Here is a 17889-nt window from a genome sequence, read left to right on the forward strand (position 1 = left end):
AGTTTCTACACACACACATATACACAGAAGAGAGAATATAGTCTCCACAGTTCCAAGGTTTTTAGATGCATAGGGCAAGACCTCTGAATAGTCTATATCCACAGTAAAATCAATGTCTTAATTCACTGCATGCCAGCTTATGCATGTAAATATGTATTCCAGATCCAATCCATTTGGTTTATACCAAGAAATAATATTCTGAGAGATAGAATAAACTGTGCATGATTAAGGTTTCATGTTCCAAATGAAAAGCATGTTTCTAGTTTATAGTCTATAATACATTCGAATTGAAAAAATAGGGCTGGTTATTATTAAAAGTCCTATCTTAAGAGCCGTTTTGAAATCAACATATAAAGGAAGAATAATAAAAACGCAACTAGACAATGCCAAACAAGTTCACCTTCAGTGCTAATGAGTTGAAATGAAAGGAGTCTGGAAAATTACCTTTTCAAATGGGCTTTTGTCTTAAATACATTTGAAGTATGATCTTGTGAAGGCTTTTTACCATCCATATAATTGCCAATGATTACAATCCTTCCAAAAGTTACCAGACTTCCCGTTCCCATTTAAGTCTTCCACTTAAAGCATAATTAACTAAATAAATAAATCTGAGATTAAATTCATACATGAAATCTGACTGTTCCCATTATCAAAGATTTGTTAGTTGACTCTCCCAAGTTGCTTTGGGAAGGAATTTGTCACCACACAAAATAATATTTGTCTTCTAAACTGGGAGGTTTATGTTAAAGCAAAGAAACAAGAGGAGAGTCATGACAGTATTTATTAGAAACTAGCCGGGATTGTGGCGCAGCTGGCTGAGTGTCAGCTGCATTAAGATCACTCTGACCAAAAAGGTCATGAGTTCGAAGCCAGCCCGGGTTGGAGTGGGTTTCCAACCAATTGTGTGTAGCCTGTTGTTGACCTTTGCAACCGGAAAGACAGTTGCATCTGTCAAGTAGGAAAATAAGGTACCACCTTAAAGTGTGGGGAGGCTAAATTAACTGATTTATGAGGCCATAAAGAAGACTCCAGCAAAGCATTCCAGCGGGGAAGCATGCAGGGAATGCGGAAGTGCTTCATCAAGGTCGCAGATGGACGATGAAAGCGACAGCTCCCCTGGCGGCCAGAAAAGCAGTTAAATAGCCTCTATGTATGTCTGTATATGTTTGTATGTCAAAAATTGACATTGAATGTTTGCCATATATGTGTACACTGTAATCCGCCCTGAGTCCCCTGCGGGGTGAGAAGAGCAGAATATAAAAGCTGTAAATAAATAAATAGTCGTCCCCTGCCATGCGTTGCTGTGGCCCACATGGGGGTTCTGTGTGGGAGGTTTGGCCCAATTCAATCGTTGGTGGGGTTCAGAATGCTCTGTGATTGTAGGAGAACTATAAATCCCACCAACTACAACACCCAAATGACAAAATCATTTTTTTGAGTGAAGGACATACATTGGGTTGTTAGGTGTCTTGTGTCCAAATTTGGTGTCGATTCGTCCAGTGGTTTTTGAGTTCTGTTAATCCCACAAACGAACATTACATTTTTATTTATATAGATGGAGCTGTGGCAGCGCAATGAGTTAAACCCTTGTGCTGGCTGAACTGCTGACCTGATCTGCAAGACAGGATGAGCTCCCATCTGAAAGCTCCAACTTCCCATGCGGAGACATGAGAGAAGTCTCCCACAGGATGGTAACACATCTGTGTGTCCCCTGGGCAACATCTCTGCAGACGGCCAATTCTCTCACACCTGAAGTGACTTGCAGTTTCTCAAGTTGCTTCTGAATCGATAAAAATTTTAAAAAAATTCTTAGCAGAAATATCAAAATCAAGAACATACCTTTCAAGAAGATGCGTGAATTAAAGGCCTTAGATTTGGACATACTACAATGGCACACAGCTAAACTTTGGGTGGATATGTCACCAAAAGAAATGACTAAGAGGCAATAAGAGCTCTCTAGACCTGCCAGATATAATATAAATATTAGGAACTTGGTCAACTCAACATGTTGATTTTCTGCCTGGTGAAATTTAAGCTGTAACTACTTCAGCATTTTCATCTTCTCACTTCAACTTCAAACAGTAACTAGAGCCTGAGATGAAAAAAACATCTTCCTATTTAGACTCAAGTATGCCATACCCGGCCCTATCAACAACTCATATCTTTGATGGTGGACAATAGCCCTTGTCCGGGCCAGAAATGAAAGCGTCTACCTTACAGAACATGTAATATACAAAATATTACATGCCATAAACTGAAGACACTAGTACATATCCTTGCCTGTTATGAATGGACAGATGTACCTGAGATAGAGAAAAAGGTGGATAAGTAGGTAGTGTACCAGTGACTTTCTGTAAAGAAAAATATATTCCTGCATCATTCTGAGTAGGTTTTAAAACATAGCAATTTAAACTGCTTTTGTTTATTTATTTTAAAAAAAATGAATAAGGTAAAGATTTCTCCTTGTCATTGTCTCATAGAGTCCAACTCTGGGGTGGTGGTGATCGTCTCCATTTCTAAGCTGAGGAGCCGGTGTTGTCCATAGACACCTCCTAGGTTATTATTTGTCGTTGTATTTTACTTTGCTGTATTGTAATCTTTGTGCTTGGCCTCATGTTAGCCGTCCCGAGACCCTTTGGGGAAATAGTGGCTGGGTATAAATAAAGATGATGATGATGATGATGATGATGATTATTATTATTATTATTATTATTATTTGAAGCACAACAAGATGAGTCCACAGCAAACACTCTACTGGCTATTGTATTGGATCACACGTTAGACACTTCCAAGTGTCTAGGACTGTGTGATGTATCGGCTAATAATGCATACAGATCCCAGTAAGGTGACCTTTTGCAGCTAGCAGATGGTAATCTTGTCAGCGGTGATTGTGTTTAAGTGCAGGCCAAGGTCTTTAGGCACTGTACCCAGTGTACTGATCACCACTGGGACCACCTTTACTGGCTTGTGCGAGAGTCTTTGCAGTTCAATCTTTAAATCCTCATATCGTGTCAGCTTTTCCAGTTGTTTCTCTTCAATCCTGCTGTTGCCTGAGACAGCAGGATTATTATTATTATTAGGTCATGTGGCTGGCATGACTGCATTGAGTGCTGTTACCTCCCTGCTGGAGCAGTACCTATTGATCTACTCACACTTGTATGTTTTCGAACTGCAGAAGCTGGGGTTAACGATAAGAGTTCACCCTGATTCAAACCACAGACCTTTCAATCAATAAGTTCTGCAGCTCAGCGCCCCCTTAAAGTGTATTAAAATGTATATACTGCTGTAAAATATTACATTTTATAACAGCAAAGGTGATATTCTATTTTTCAAGAATGTGGGATGTAGTACTTTGTAGGTGAATATAATCCCTCATCCCACACTCACGGTATGTATGTGTGTGTGTACATACATATATACACACAAACACACATAAAATGGGGGGGGGGGGAGGCAAAATCCAAACATTTATTTATTTATTTATTTATTTACGACATTTATATGCCGTCCTTCTCACCCCGAAGGGGACTCAGAGCGGCTTACAAGACATATATATACATACAATATATTATAGTGTTAGCATAGTACAAAATCGGTATTATATTTTACTATATTGTACCAAACCATTATATTGTAATATTATTAGTAATATTACATGTAATATAAAATATGTAATTATAATATTATATTATTATTAGTGGTATTATATTATATTACATTATAATATTATAAATTATAATGTTAAAACTACTTCTGATTTCAAGCATTTTGGATAAGAGATACTCATTCTGGTCTCATGTTACCTTTCTGGATTAAACGCTTTGTTCCAAGTCTTATTTTCACTAAAGTTTTTCATATTTTGATTCCCACAATCCTTTGGTAACTTGCATGGCCATGCTCTGTAATAAATAATCCCATCAGTGCCAGAGGAAAGAGAAGTCCTTTATTATATAGCGGTTCCATTGAGAGTTAAGATTTAGACCTCCAGGAGAGAAGTTGCAGGGAGTGGAAAGAGTCTGATGGTACTTGACAATGAAAGAAAATCATGCCCTTTTTTTACTGATCTTTCTTGCCCTCTTCCCACGTATTATCTATCTATCTATCTATCTATCTATCTAAATGCTCTGTGCGTAGTGAGTACCTTAAAAACAAAAGAACCAATGAATGAAATCACACCAAATTTGGCAACAAAACGTCTCAAAACACAAGGAGTGACCATCACTCAAAAATTATGATTTTGTCATTTGGGAGTTGTAGTTGCTTGGATTTATAGTTCACCTATAATCAAAGAGCATTCTGACCTTCACCAACAATGGAATTGAACCAAATTTGGTACACAGAACTCCCATGACCAACAGAAAATACTGGAAGGGTTTGGTGGGCATTGACCCTGAATTTTGGAATTGTAGTTCACCTCCATCCAGACAACACTGTGGACTCAAACAATGATGGATCTGGACCAAACTTGACAGGAATACTCAATATGCCCAAATTGAACAAAGATGGAGTTTGGGGGAAATACACCTTGACATTTGGGAGTTGTAGTTATTAGGATGTATAGTTCACCTACAATCAAAGAGCATTCCGAACCCCACCAACAATGGAATTGGGCCAAACATCCCACACAGAACCCCCATGACCAACAGAAAATTCTGTGTTTTCTGGTGGTCTTTGGTGACCCTTCTGAACGCCCCCCTGGTGACCCCCCCCCCCCCGGGTCTTGACTTCCCAGGTTGGGAAATGCTGCCTGAAGGCTATCCAGTCCAACTCCTTTCACCAGGGCAAGAAAACATAATCAAAGCCCTCCTGACAAAGGGCCATCCACACACACACATATGTATATGACAGATGCAGTATCAAAGATTTGAAAGGGACCCCTCAAGAAGGACAATGATACATTGCAAGTTCCAGGAGTAAGCAAACCAGGCAATCTCCACATCAACACTGGCAAAGAAACAGCAAGAAATACTGTTTACCCACAAGCATAAAGACATTACATATATTAGAAACCAACACTTTCTCATTACTTTCTTTTCCACATCACCAGACTTGCCACAGCAACGCGTGGCAGAGGACCGCTAGTGTGTGTGTGTGTGTGTATAGATATATAGATATATAGATAAATAGATATAGATATATAGATATATAGATATAGATATATAATGTCTATACAGTGAGCTCCTACAAAAAAAGAAAGAGATGTAGAAACTAAAACAAAGAAAAAAGGGAGATGTAGATACTTGCAGGTTTTAAATATTTAGGAGGGGAAAGGGTAAGGAGGGAACACAAGAAGACTCCAGCCTACCCACTTAATCCAACTGCTAATTCAAAAAGTTAACTCTTTCCCAGGAGAGGCTGAGAAAGAGGCTCAAACCCTAAAGTTCAGGTCAAACACTAATGTCTGGCAACCCTATTCAGGCCCCAAAAGCATAACAATGTACTCTGAGCCTCCAGGGCAGGAGGAAAGCTGGGCTAGCACTAAACATCAGCACACAGAGAGAAATGTCTAGGTAAAAAAAAATGTTATTTTCACCACTTTTCCTGATTAAATGTATATGAAAGAGCAATAGTTAAGAAACTTTAGCACCAGAGAAAAAGAGTGCTCACATCCTCAATGTGAAAGGGAAAACAAGACATGTAGTGCATTTTAATTTATAGTAATTTTATGCTGCTTTAGACAATGGAGCCCAAGAATGAACATATGGAGAAAAGGGGGAGGAATCAAAACACTACATCTGTAACAAAGAAAACACCTTTATTTTGAGTTCAGTCTGATGCTGCCCCAAACATGAGTGAGGCAGTTGTCAACTACATCCACTGCGTACACTTTGAAGTCTTTAAGTCTAAACATATTTACCATTTTAGCCAGATTGAACTGATCAGATTGTATTTTCAGAAATTGACTAGGATGTGAACTGGACATCCCTCCATCAAAGATTAACTGTGATGCTAATAAAACTCTGCTATTGAAAACCAAGATCAACAATGTTGCCAGGGGACTTACATTTGAAAGGCTACTTCCTTATTTGATATTGACATAGATCCACAAAATAACTTAGAAAACGCATTTCCTCCCTGTATACTGTTAACTTTTTCATAAACCCTCAGAGTTACACTGGCTCTTGCCTCAGCAGTTAATATTTGGGAATTGTCCGTTACCATTGCCCCAAAATGAAGATCCCAAATGACTGAAAACTTTCCATCACTGTGATTCTTTTCATATTTTTAGGGTCAGCCATATAAAACAAGCACCTTAAGAAAGTAAATGTTATCAAACAGGTGTCTGAATATTATCTCCCTTTTGAGCATCCTGAAACCTATACTTTAGGGTTGAAGACAACAACAACAACAACAACAACAGCAACAGCAACAACAACAAACAACAACAACAAGCTGACATGATACGAGGATTTAAAGATCAAATTGCAAAGACTCTGGCACAAGCCAGTAAAGGTAGTTCCAGTGGTGATCGGCACACTGGCTGCAGTGCCTAAAGACCTTGGCCTGCACTTAAGCATAATTGGCACTGACAACATTACCATTTGTCAGCTGCAAAAGGCCACCCTACTTGGATCTGCACACATTATTCGCCAATACATCACACAGTCCTAGACACTTGGGAAGTGTCCGATATGTGATCCAATTCAACAACCAGCAGAGTATCCGCTGTGGACTCATCTTGTTGTGTTTCAAATAATAATAATAATAATAATAATAATAATAATAATAATAATCTTTATTATATTCACATAGTCCTAGACACTTGGGAAGAGTCTGATGTGAGATCTAATACAACAGCCAGCATAGTGATCTTGTTTGTTGTGTATTAATCTTGTTGTGTTTCAAATAATAATAATAATAATAATAATAACAACAACAACAACAACAAGCCTGAAAAGGTTACACGTCAAACTACTCTGGGACTTCTGAATTCAGACAGACAGAGTTTTGGAGCACAATACTCCTGACCTCATGATTGTGTTAAAAAACGAAGCATGGATTGTCAATGTTGCAATCCCGGGTAACAGCAGGATTGAAAAGAAACAACTGGAAAAGCTGACACAATATGAGGATTTAAAGATCGAACTGTAAAGACTCTGGCACAAGCCAGTCAAGGTGGTCCCAGTGGTGATTGGCACACTGGGTGCAGTGCCTAAAGACCTTGGCCTGCACTTAAAACCAACCGGCGCTGACAAAATTACCATCTGCCAGCTGCACTGGGATCTGCATGCATTATTTGCCAATACATCACACAGTCCTAGACACTTGGGAAGTGTCCGACGTGTGATCCAATACAACAGCCAACAGAGTGTATCAATCTTTTGCATTTCAAGTAATATAGGTTTTATAATGTTGTTTTGCCTCATCTTGTTGTGCTTCAAATTAATAATAATAATAATAATAATAATAATAATAATAATAAATTTTTATATCCTGCTTTTCTCCCTAATGGGACCCAAAGCAGCTCACAACATAATACAATACAAATCAAAGCATGTTTAACATAAAACACAAGACAAAAAACATGAACAGCATAATAACATCCAGAAATAATATATAAATAAATATTAAGCATTAAAAACATTTTAAACCCATTACAATTATTGTGGAGAATCATCAATTAAATGGTATTTTTCGCCAAGCTCAGTGCAAATTGAATTACTATGTTTTTGTTAAGCATTTTTATTTGATGTTATTATTTGTTTTATATGTATTTTTGCTTTATTGTAATTGTTTGGGCTTGGCCTCATGTTAGCTGCCCTGAGTCCCCTCGGGGAGATGGTGGCAGGATATAAATAAAGTTTATTATTATATTTATTATTGCTGTCATTAGCAATTGAATTCATTTGTCAAAAACTTGCTTGAACAGGTAGGTCTTCAACTGGTTCTTGAAAGATAACAGGAAAAGGGTAGTTTTAATCTCAGTGGGAAGGGAGTTCCAAAGGGCTGGGGCGGCTACCAATGTCCAAAGGGCTGGTAGCAGCAATGAGAGAACAATCTCTCTGAAAGATTTTAATGATTGAGCAAATTGGTAAGAGGCAATATAGGCAGATAGGTAAGCTTGGCCTTTAAAGCCCATTTAGGGCTTTAAAGGTTAGGAAGATGAGGAAAAGGTAATGCGGGATGAGAAGTTTCAAAATTCGAAGTGCCAGATTAGTCATGTGGCAACTGATTTGATCTATACACAGATTGTACATATAGTATTTTAAATGAGAGCCGTTCAACAGTGGAACTCTCTGTCCTGGAGTGTGGTGGAGGCTCCTTCTTTGGCAGCTTTTAAACAGAGGCTAGATGGCCATCTGTCAGGAGTGCTTTGAATGCGATATTCCTGCTTCTTGGCAGGGGTTGGACTGGATGGTCCATGAGGTCTCTTCCAACTCTATGATTCTATGATTCTATGACTAGTGATTGAACCAAAATCATCTGGGCATCCCCTGGGCAACGTCCTTGCAGACGGCCAATTCTCTCACAACAGGAGCGACTTGCAATTTCTCAGGTCACTCCTGACACGACCAAAAAAAAAAAAAACAACCAAAAATATACCAGGATTCAAATGTATGTACAAGATTTGCCTCCAATCTTAAGAGTGTGTGTATTGGCACTAGTTTCTTTTTTATAGCAGGAAAGACATTCTGTGCATGCTCAGAGGAGCACTACCTTAATCTGAATAATCTATAGCCTTACATCAAATTCCAGGTTTGAGATTAAATTACAGGCAGGACTCTAATTCAAATTACCAAAGCTATTCCACTTTTAAACTGGATTTCCAGCATACCTGAGAGAGCCACGAAAGTGGAAATGCCACAGGAAAATTGCACTACAAAATGAGACAAATTCCCATTAATTACCATCCAAAATCATAATTTTTTTCAGACTGATGTTTTGACCCATGTGGAATACAACCCTGTGTAGCATTCTGGAGAAAATACGCTGGGAAATAGGCTTCCTCACTACTACAAAAGTGAAATGAACCAATCTCTAAAAATATTTTAATCCTATTCTCACAATTAACAAAGGATTGTCACACTTGAGTTTTCCCCTTAGGCTAGAAATGAATGAACTTCCCTATAACAGGGTAGTACTCCCTTTGGTCTTGCTTATTACCAGCTCGTGTTTTTATTTTTCAAAATATAGTGTGCATATGTATTTATAGAAAATATTTTTTCTCTTTCTCCTATATGAGAATGGAGGTGGTAAGCCTCAAATCTCACAAACAGGAAGGTGAAATCAGACAACTAGAAAAGTTTCAAAAGTTTGTGAAAGTCAGAGGAAACAAGAGAGAGAAGTTGTCACCGTTCTGCAAGTACACAGTGGCACACCCAGTGGAAAAACATGTAAACAGCAAACAAATAAAAGTAGCCAGAGTCTCGTCTTGCTATACATATGATTTTTTTCATACAAGTCCTGTAAAAGACAATCACATACAGAAAACATTCCATCTGGCAGAAGGAAAATAGGGATAATGGCCGGATGGGATACCACCATTGACAAACTAGAGCAAACTAGACAAACAAGAAAAGCTTACAGACTCAAGGGAAGAGGGGATATTCCTGTGGTGCTGTGAAGAATGTGTAGCATACTGAGGCCCCTTCCACATTATCTCACAATATCTGCTTTGAACTGGGATATATGGCAGTGTGGACTCAAAGCAGTTCAAGGCAGATGTTGTGGGTTTTCTTTCTGCCTTGATTTTCTGGGTTATAAGGCTGTGTGGAAGGGCCTTAAGTCTCCTTGTGGAGAAAAAAAATGAGGTATAAACAAACATAAGGTAAAGGTTTTCCCTGACATTAAGTCTAGTCGTGTCCAATTCTGGGAGTGGTGCTCATCTCCATTTCTAAGCCGAAGAGCCAGCATTGTCTGTAGACACCTCTAAGGCCATGTGGCCATCATGATTGCATGGAGTACCTATTGACCTACTCACATTTGCATGTCTTCGAATCGCTAGGTTGACAGAAGCTGGGGCTGACAGCGGGATTCAAATTTCTCCCTGGATTCAAACTGCCAGCCTTTCGGTCAGTATGTTCAGCAGCTCAGTGGTTTAACCTACTGCACCATCACCAATAATAATAATACTCTAGATTAAGATACTTTTTGCTCCCTTCTGCTAGCTATTTTGCTAAACAACTTTAGAAAAGTGAAACTGTCATGAATTGGAGGAAAATTATTGGCTTTTCTAAAACACTGTAAATGTGGTGGCTTTCCATAATCCTAGATTTTCAAAACAGCACAACAAACAAAATGCAAAGATTGCCACTAGTTTGAAGCACTGGTTCTTTCAAGCTCCTACCTGCTGAATATATGTAAATTTGGGTCCTTTGGGATTATGGCCATTATTGAACCAGGTTTTAGAATGAAGATGGAACAGTAGAATGTAAAAAAAGTAAAACCAAAGCCTGCAAACAGTAGTGTTACTTGTGTTTGGGATTTTATTGCTGCCTCCCAATTCACCAAAGAGAGGCTCAGATCCCCAAACAGTAGTGATACTTGTGTTTGGGAGTCTATCTCTGCCTGCCAATTCACCAAGGAGAAACCAGATCCCCAAAAAGTAGTGTCACTTGTGTTTGGGAGTGTATTGCCTCTTTCCAATTCACCAAGGATAAGCCAGGTCCCCAAAAAGTAGTGTTACTTGTGCTTGGAAGTCTATTGCTGCTTCCCAATTCACCAGGGAGAAGCCAGATCCCCAAAAAGTAGTGTTACTTTTGTTTGGGAGTCTATCGCTGTCTCCCAATTCACCAAGGATTAACCATGTCCCCAAAAAGTAGTGTTACCTTGGAAGTCTATTGCTGCTTCCCAGTTCACCAGGGAGAAGTCAGGACCACAAAAAGTAGTATCAGTTGTGTTTGGGAATCTATTGCTGCTTCCCAGTTTGCTAAGGAGAAACCAGGTCCCCAAACTGTAGTACTTGTGTTTGGGAATCTATCGCCGCCTCCCAATTCACCAAGAAGAAACCACAGGTCACCCAACTTGCTCAAGGAGATGTCAACATCTTTTCCTTTCTTTCAGGACAACTTTAAAGTCTACTTCAAAAGTTGCGTAGTCCTAGACTTCACAAACGATGTCCCTTCCAAAATATATCATCTACCCAAGGAGACAAATTCCAAAGCCTTTGATTTCCCCCAAGACTTGCAAGGGGGACTTGGAAGCAAACAAAACGTAACTATCGGAGCTGTGGAAGACGCATGAGAAAGAAAGGCAGTACTGCTTGAGCAAAACATGGACTTCCAAGGGGTAGCTTGAAGACAGAGAAGGAAGAACAACCCTGTGTGAGGACAGGGAATGAAGAACAATCCAGTGTGAGGAGAAGGAAAGAAGAACAACCTGGTGTGAGGACAGGAAAAGAAGAACAACACAGTGTGAGGACAAGGAAAGAAGAACAACCCGGTGTGAGGAGAGGGGAAGAAGAACAACCCAATGAGAAGACAGAGAAGGAAGAATAACCCTGTGTGAGGATGGAGAAGGAAGAGCAAGGTAATGTGAAGACAGAGAAGGATGAACAACTGTGAGGACAGGGAAAGAAGAACAACCTGGTGTTAGGTCAGGGAAAGAACAACAACCCAATGAGAAGACAGAGAAGGAAGAATAACCCAGTGAGAAGACAGAGAAGGAAGAATAACCCAGTGAGAAAACAGAAAAGGAAGAACAACCCAGTGAGAAGACAGAGAAGGAAGAATAACCCTGTGAGAAAACAGAGAAGGAAGAATAACCCTGTGAGAAAACAGAGAAGGGAGAATATAACCCAGTGAGAAGACAGAGAAGGAAGAACAACCCAGTGTTTACATTTCTCTTCACTGCTGGCAAAAGGTTCTGTCCACAGTTATGCTTATTACAGTCCAGAGCATGCATGCACACACACATCACCACTCAGCGTGGGGCAAAAATCCCTGAACAACTGCTACAAAGCATGGCAAAAAACATCTGGAGCCTTGTTGAAATGTTCTTCCTCCTGCTTGCAGAATGCTATCTCCCCCCAGCACACATCTGTCAAAGATGCACTAACTTTGACCAACTCTAAACCTCTTTGGCTGCCTTCAGAGGAGTGCAGAGGAGGGAGACTCCAGGAAAACTGAGTGCAAACAATACCTGCAAAAGTAGTATTACAATGACAACAATACAAGACTGGCATGTGGAGGGGAAACCCTTGAAGTGCTGCAAAGCATGGGTACTACTGAGTTTTTTAAAAACAGAGTGGGGTTTTGGGGGGCCTCAGGAGTGGATCTAAGCGGCATTGCCCAGTGCCCACATGACTGCCTGGTGTGGCAGTGCAGATGGGGCCGGGGAGGGGAGCATGGCAGGCCGGCCAGGGGAGGGGGGACCCCGTCCTCTTCTTCTTCCTCCTCTCTCTCCCTCCCTCTCCCTCTCTCCCCGGCTGGACTCACCTCGGTGCGCGCCTGGAGCCGCTTGTTCATCTCGTAGAGGCGGTACTCGGGCTGCACCATGTAGGGCGCGTGGCGGCGGTAGAAGGGTCCGAAGGGCGAGGAGTAGAAGGGGTCGTGGGGCGCGCTGGCCATGGTGCCACAGTCCGGGCGCCCAGCAGAGCAGCAGCACTGTACATGGGCGGGCGAGCCAGGAGCCGCGCCAGGCTGCGCGCAAGCAAACTCAGCCCAGGGAAAAAGAAGCAGGCAAAGGCAGGCAGGCGGGCGAGAGAGGGAGGGAGGGAGGGAAGGAGGAAGCAAGCGAGGAGGAGGGAAAGAGGGGGCGGGCAGCAAGCAGGCAGGCAGGAGGCAGGCAAGCAGCAGCCTGGCTGGCTGGCTGGGAATCTCCACCAGAGCCACTGGAGAGAGAGAGAGAGAGGGAGCAGCCTCCACAGCTCGCTTTCCAAAGACTCCCTCCCTGCCCAGGCTCAGGGGCTTCCCTTACCTCTTTTTCCCCCTCCAGGAGAAAGCCCTCCCTTTTCCTCCCCTCTCTCCAAGTTTTCCTCTTTTTTTGGGAAGGAGTCCTGTTTCTCATCACTGGCATCTCTAGTCCCTCCAAGGTTTGGCTCAAAGGAACACATCAAGGTTGCCAAAGGGTCTCTGGCTGGATGTGGGAGCAAAGGTTTGAGCCTTCTAGGCTGCAGGGAGTTCAAGTTGCTATATTTTAATTCTTTATTTCGTATCAAAAGCATTGCATAAATTAGTATAAAACTGATAAAAAATAGAAGGAGCACAGGCGCCAAAATATCTTTTGACCAAACACAGGCAATAATAATAATAATAATAATAATAATAATAGAAAAAAATCCTGGCTGTGCCTCACAAATGGAACTCTGAAAAAGGAGATGGAGGGCCTGATTCTGGCAGCCCAAGAACAAGCCATTCGAACCAACAATGTGATGTGGCGGCAAAAAAAGCCAATGGGTTTTTGGCCTGCATCAATAGGAGCATAGTGTCTAGGTCCAGGGAAGTAATGCTACCCCTCTATTCTGCTTTGGTTAGACCACACCTGGAATATTGTGTCCAATTCTGGGCACCACAATTCAAGAGAGATATTGACAAGCTGGAATGTGTCCAGAGGAGAGCGACTAAAATGATCAAGGGTTTGGAGAACAAGCCCTATGAGGAGCGGCTTAAGGAGCTGGGCATGTTTAGCCTGAAGAAGAGAAGGCTGAGAGGAGATATGATAGCCATGTATAAATATGTGCAGGCACGTTGCAATTGGCCACCTTGATTAGCATTTAATGGCCTTGCAGCTTCAAAGCCTGGCTGCTTCCTGAGTGGAGAACATCCTTTGTTGGAACCACTTGATTATTTCCTGTCTGGAATTTTCCTATTTTCTGAGTGTTGCTCTTTATTTACTGCCCTAATTTTACAGTTTTTAAATACAGATTTTGTTCATTTTCATGGTTTCCTCCTCTTCTGTTGAAATTGTCCACGTGCTTGTGGATTATGCAACATTCACACTTGCCTCAAGCAGACAAGAGGTTTGTGTTTGTGGCACATCCTACAGCACATTTGGCTCTAATTTTTCAAGGAATATCTCGTTGAGTCTCCACCAATTCAACATAGTTTGTGGCAGCAACAAAAATGAAGTTTATGGAGTATAACAACTACTTTCAAAGTAAGTACCACACAATTAAACAGGAATAACACTTTTAAGATCATATATATATATATATATATATATATATATATAAAACTGCTCAAGCAGGGAGCTTTGAGATTGTTGAACAGAAGTTCTCCGAAGTTCTAGGTGCTCTTACTGCCTATTACAGGGGAAACCAGCTGACCCCTAATCCATCTAAAACACAAACATGTGCCTTTCACCTTAAGAACAGACAAGCATCCCTAGCTCTGAGGATTACCTGGGAAGGAATCCCACTGGAGCATTGCAACACACCCAAATATCTGGGAGTCACTCTGGACCGTTCTCTGACCTACAAGAAGCACTGCCTGAATATCAAGCAAAAAGTGGGTGCTAGAAACAATATCATAAGAAAGCTGACTGGCACAACCTGGGGATCACAACCAGACACAGTGAAGACATCTGCCCTTGCGCTATGCTACTCTGCTGCTGAGTACGCATGCCCAGTGTGGAACACATCTCACCACGCTAAAACAGTAGATGTGGCTCTTAATGAGACATGCCACATTATCATGGAGTGTCTGCGCCCTACACCATGGAGAAATTACACTGTTTAGCCGGTATTGCACCACCTGACATTCACCGGGAAGTAGCAGCCAATAGTGAAAGGACCAAGGCAGAGACATCTCCAGCTCATCCCTTGTTTGGGTATCAGCCAGCACGTCAATGACTTAAATCAAGAAATAGTTTTCTAAGATCTACAGAGACACTCGCTGGAACACCCCAGCAAGCGAGAGTCCAAAAGTGGCAGGCTCAAACCCAGAACCTCAACCAATGGCTCATACCAAATGAGAGACTCCCCCCTGGGCATACAGAAAACTGGGCGACTTGGAAGGTGCTTAACAGACTGCGCTCTGGCACCACAAGATGCAGAGCCAATTTTAAGAAATGGGGCTACAAAGTAGAATCCACAACATGTGAATGTGGAGAAGAGCAAACCACTGACCACCTGCTACAATGCAACCTGCTACGTGCACAAGGGAGGACCTTCTTGCGGCAACACCAGAAGCACTCCAAGTGGCCAGCTACTGGTCAAAGGACATTTAATCAACTACCAAGCTTGCAAATTTTATGTTTTGTCTGTTTGTTTGTTTTGTTCTGTTAGAAATGTAATACAATTGTCTGGTTGCCCCTGACATGATAAATAATAAGCCCAAAAACTTACAACAACCCAGTGATTCCGGCCATGAAAGCCTTCGACGATACACAGACTTTTTTCTGACACACAATTATTGAACATATTGTATAAAATGATCTTCACTCTCTGTTTATAAGGTCTATTTGAAGCATCAACAATGTTATATGTAGATCTGGATCCCATCTCCAAGATACCTCATTCTGTATATGTAAACAAATAGGTAGGAGACACTCAATCTGCACTAGAAGTTATAGCTATCTTGCAATGGACCAACTGGGGGAAACTGCACACACCGTTATGGCATACAGTACATCAACTGAAGGTGTTTCATTCAAGCATACATATTTTTAATGGTTTGAACACTGGAAAGTACTTCTCATAGATGGTCTCAGTAAGTGTCACAACAGCTTTAGGAAATGGGTCAGTATTATCTATGTATTGCAGACAAGGGCTAATGTGCACTGGGCTGTTGATCTAAAGCTAAACATTGATCTCCTGGCAAACTTGAGAATGGCACCCAAAGCTTCCTACTTTTCAGTTTCTTAGTCACTATGTTATACAGATCGATGGCAGCCTGGAATCCTTGCTACCTTGAAATTGAGTGAAGATGCCTTTCTGTCATAAAAAGATATGGAAAAGGTGCCGAAACATACCTGTTTAAGAGATGGTAAGACGAAATTAGAGGCTTAGCTATATTGGCTGAATTTTGTGAAATACAAACATATTCTGAAAACAAATAGACACAAATACTTCCTTACATTGTGTGTATTTAATATACATATTAGGCCTGTGCAATCAATGAAAAAAATGTTTCAATCCTCATTACTAACTTAGGGTGTGTGGAAAATAGTTTCTAAAGTGTTTCTAAAATATCATTAGGGGTATCGTAATAACAACAACAACAACAACAACAATAAAACTTTATTTATACCCCACCACTATCTCCCCGAAGGGACTCCAAGGCCAAGCCCATCAAATACATTATAAGAATACATCCACAAGCAAGCAAGCAAGCAAGCAAGCAAATAAAACAATACAAATAATACAATTGCAATAACACACAAAAGATTTAAAGACATTATTGCAGGGCCAGATGTAGATTTTTTTAAAAAAAAAACCCTGGGTGTGTACAGAGTAGGGTATGTCTAGGTATGGGGGTTTTAAAAAGTGATATGGGGGGTCCCTGGTGGCGCAGTGGGTTAAAGCACTGAGCTGCTGAGCTTGTTGATCGAAAGGTCGCAGGTTCGATTCCGGGGAGCAGCGTGAGCTTCCGCTGTCAGCCCTAGCTTCTGCCAATCTAGCAGTTCGAAAACATGTAAATGTGAGTAGATCAATAGGTATCGCTCCGGCGGGAAGGTAACGGCGCTCCATGCAGTCATGCCGGCCACATGACCTTGGAGGTGTCTACGGACAACACTGGCTCTTTGGCTTAGAAATGGAGATGAGCACCACACCCCAGAGTCAGACATGATTGGACTTAATGTCAGGGGACTACCTTTACCTTTACTATGAGGGGTCAGTCCAACGGATAGATAAAGTGCTTCAGAGGACGTATAGAAGGAAATTGGTCAGATCGAGCATTATTTCCTTCATTCGGAGAAGGCACACTGGAACAGCTACATTTTCAAGCTCCTCCTAAAGACTGCCAAAGTGGGGGCTTGCCTGATATCTTTCGGTAGAGAGTTCCAGAGTCGGGAGGCCACCATAGAGAAGGCCTTCTCCCTCATCCCCACCAATGATATAATGGATTCTTCATTACTTTTCAGTAAGTAATTGTGCAAGAGGAAAGGGGGCCCAATCCCCTTTATTCTGCCAGGCAGGAAAAGCAGTCAAACCACCCCCCCCCCCCAACAGGTACAGGTTGAGTAGCCCTGATGCTTGGGACCAAAAGTGTTTTAGATTTTGGAATACCTGTTTTTGCACATGCACTTATGATGAGATGTTTTGGATATGGGACCCAAGTTGTTCTCCCACCTGTAGAAAGCTTCGTTTCTCACAGCTTCTGGGGAAAATAGTCCTACAGCTTTTGCTGGGGAATACAGTCTTGCATCTCTTGCTGGGGGAATATAGTTCCACAGCTCTACTGCCAGCCTTCACTGAAAAAGAGGGGAAAAACAGCCAGCCTTGCTGGAAGGAAAAGGACTTCCTTCATCTTGGAAAATCTACACAGAGACCTTCCCTGGTAAGGACCACTCGGGCTAGCCATAAAGCAAATTGGAACCAGAGTAGGGGCCCCAGGCCAGCAAAATCTAAAAAGCAGATTGCCCAGGGAGGAGTCAAAGGATTTCCCTTATAGAAGAAAGAAACAGTTCATGAAGCAAGTTGCCAGTCCATTGTGGGCAAGTTAAGAAAGCCACAATTTTTCCTGAGTTTTAAAGTGTTTAGTCTCTGTGTAGAAGATCTAAGAAGTATTTGATTGATCTGTTGAAGATTTAAGCACCAATAAAGAACTTTGTTAAACTTTCTAAGCTTCTAAAGACTTTGTATAGGGAAATTCATAGGGCCACTCAGCTAAGGCACCCCGGCGTCCGGCTGGGCATATTGAGAGCACGTCCTGTTAATAGACAATTGCCATGGGCCCAGGGTGAGACAGCACACAAGTCTAAACATGATTCATTGATGTTTCATAAACACTATATACACATAGCCTGAAGTTAATTTTGGCACTATAGTTTTAACAAATCTGTCCA

General features: G+C 41.4%; 1 protein-coding gene across 4 annotated transcripts in view; it reads right to left on the reverse strand.

The window, feature by feature from the left end:
* LDB2 (LIM domain binding 2) overlaps nt 1–12791 on the reverse strand; it is a 265396-nt gene extending 252605 nt beyond the window's left edge. For 2 of the 4 annotated variants that reach the window (XM_060777931.2, XM_060777929.2), the window contains exon 1: nt 12378–12788. In XM_060777931.2, the coding sequence (XP_060633914.1) occupies nt 12378–12509 (132 nt within the window). In that variant the 5' untranslated portion in view covers nt 12510–12788. Of the gene's footprint in view, nt 1–12377 lie in introns of all 4 variants that reach the window. The other 2 variants (XM_060777933.2, XM_060777932.2) reach the window with 1 other exon arrangement.
* Between the last annotated feature and the right edge of the window lie 5098 nt (nt 12792–17889).

The sequence above is a fragment of the Anolis sagrei genome, chromosome 5 (assembly GCF_037176765.1).
Source record: "Anolis sagrei isolate rAnoSag1 chromosome 5, rAnoSag1.mat, whole genome shotgun sequence".
Lineage (NCBI taxonomy): Eukaryota > Metazoa > Chordata > Lepidosauria > Squamata > Dactyloidae > Anolis > Anolis sagrei.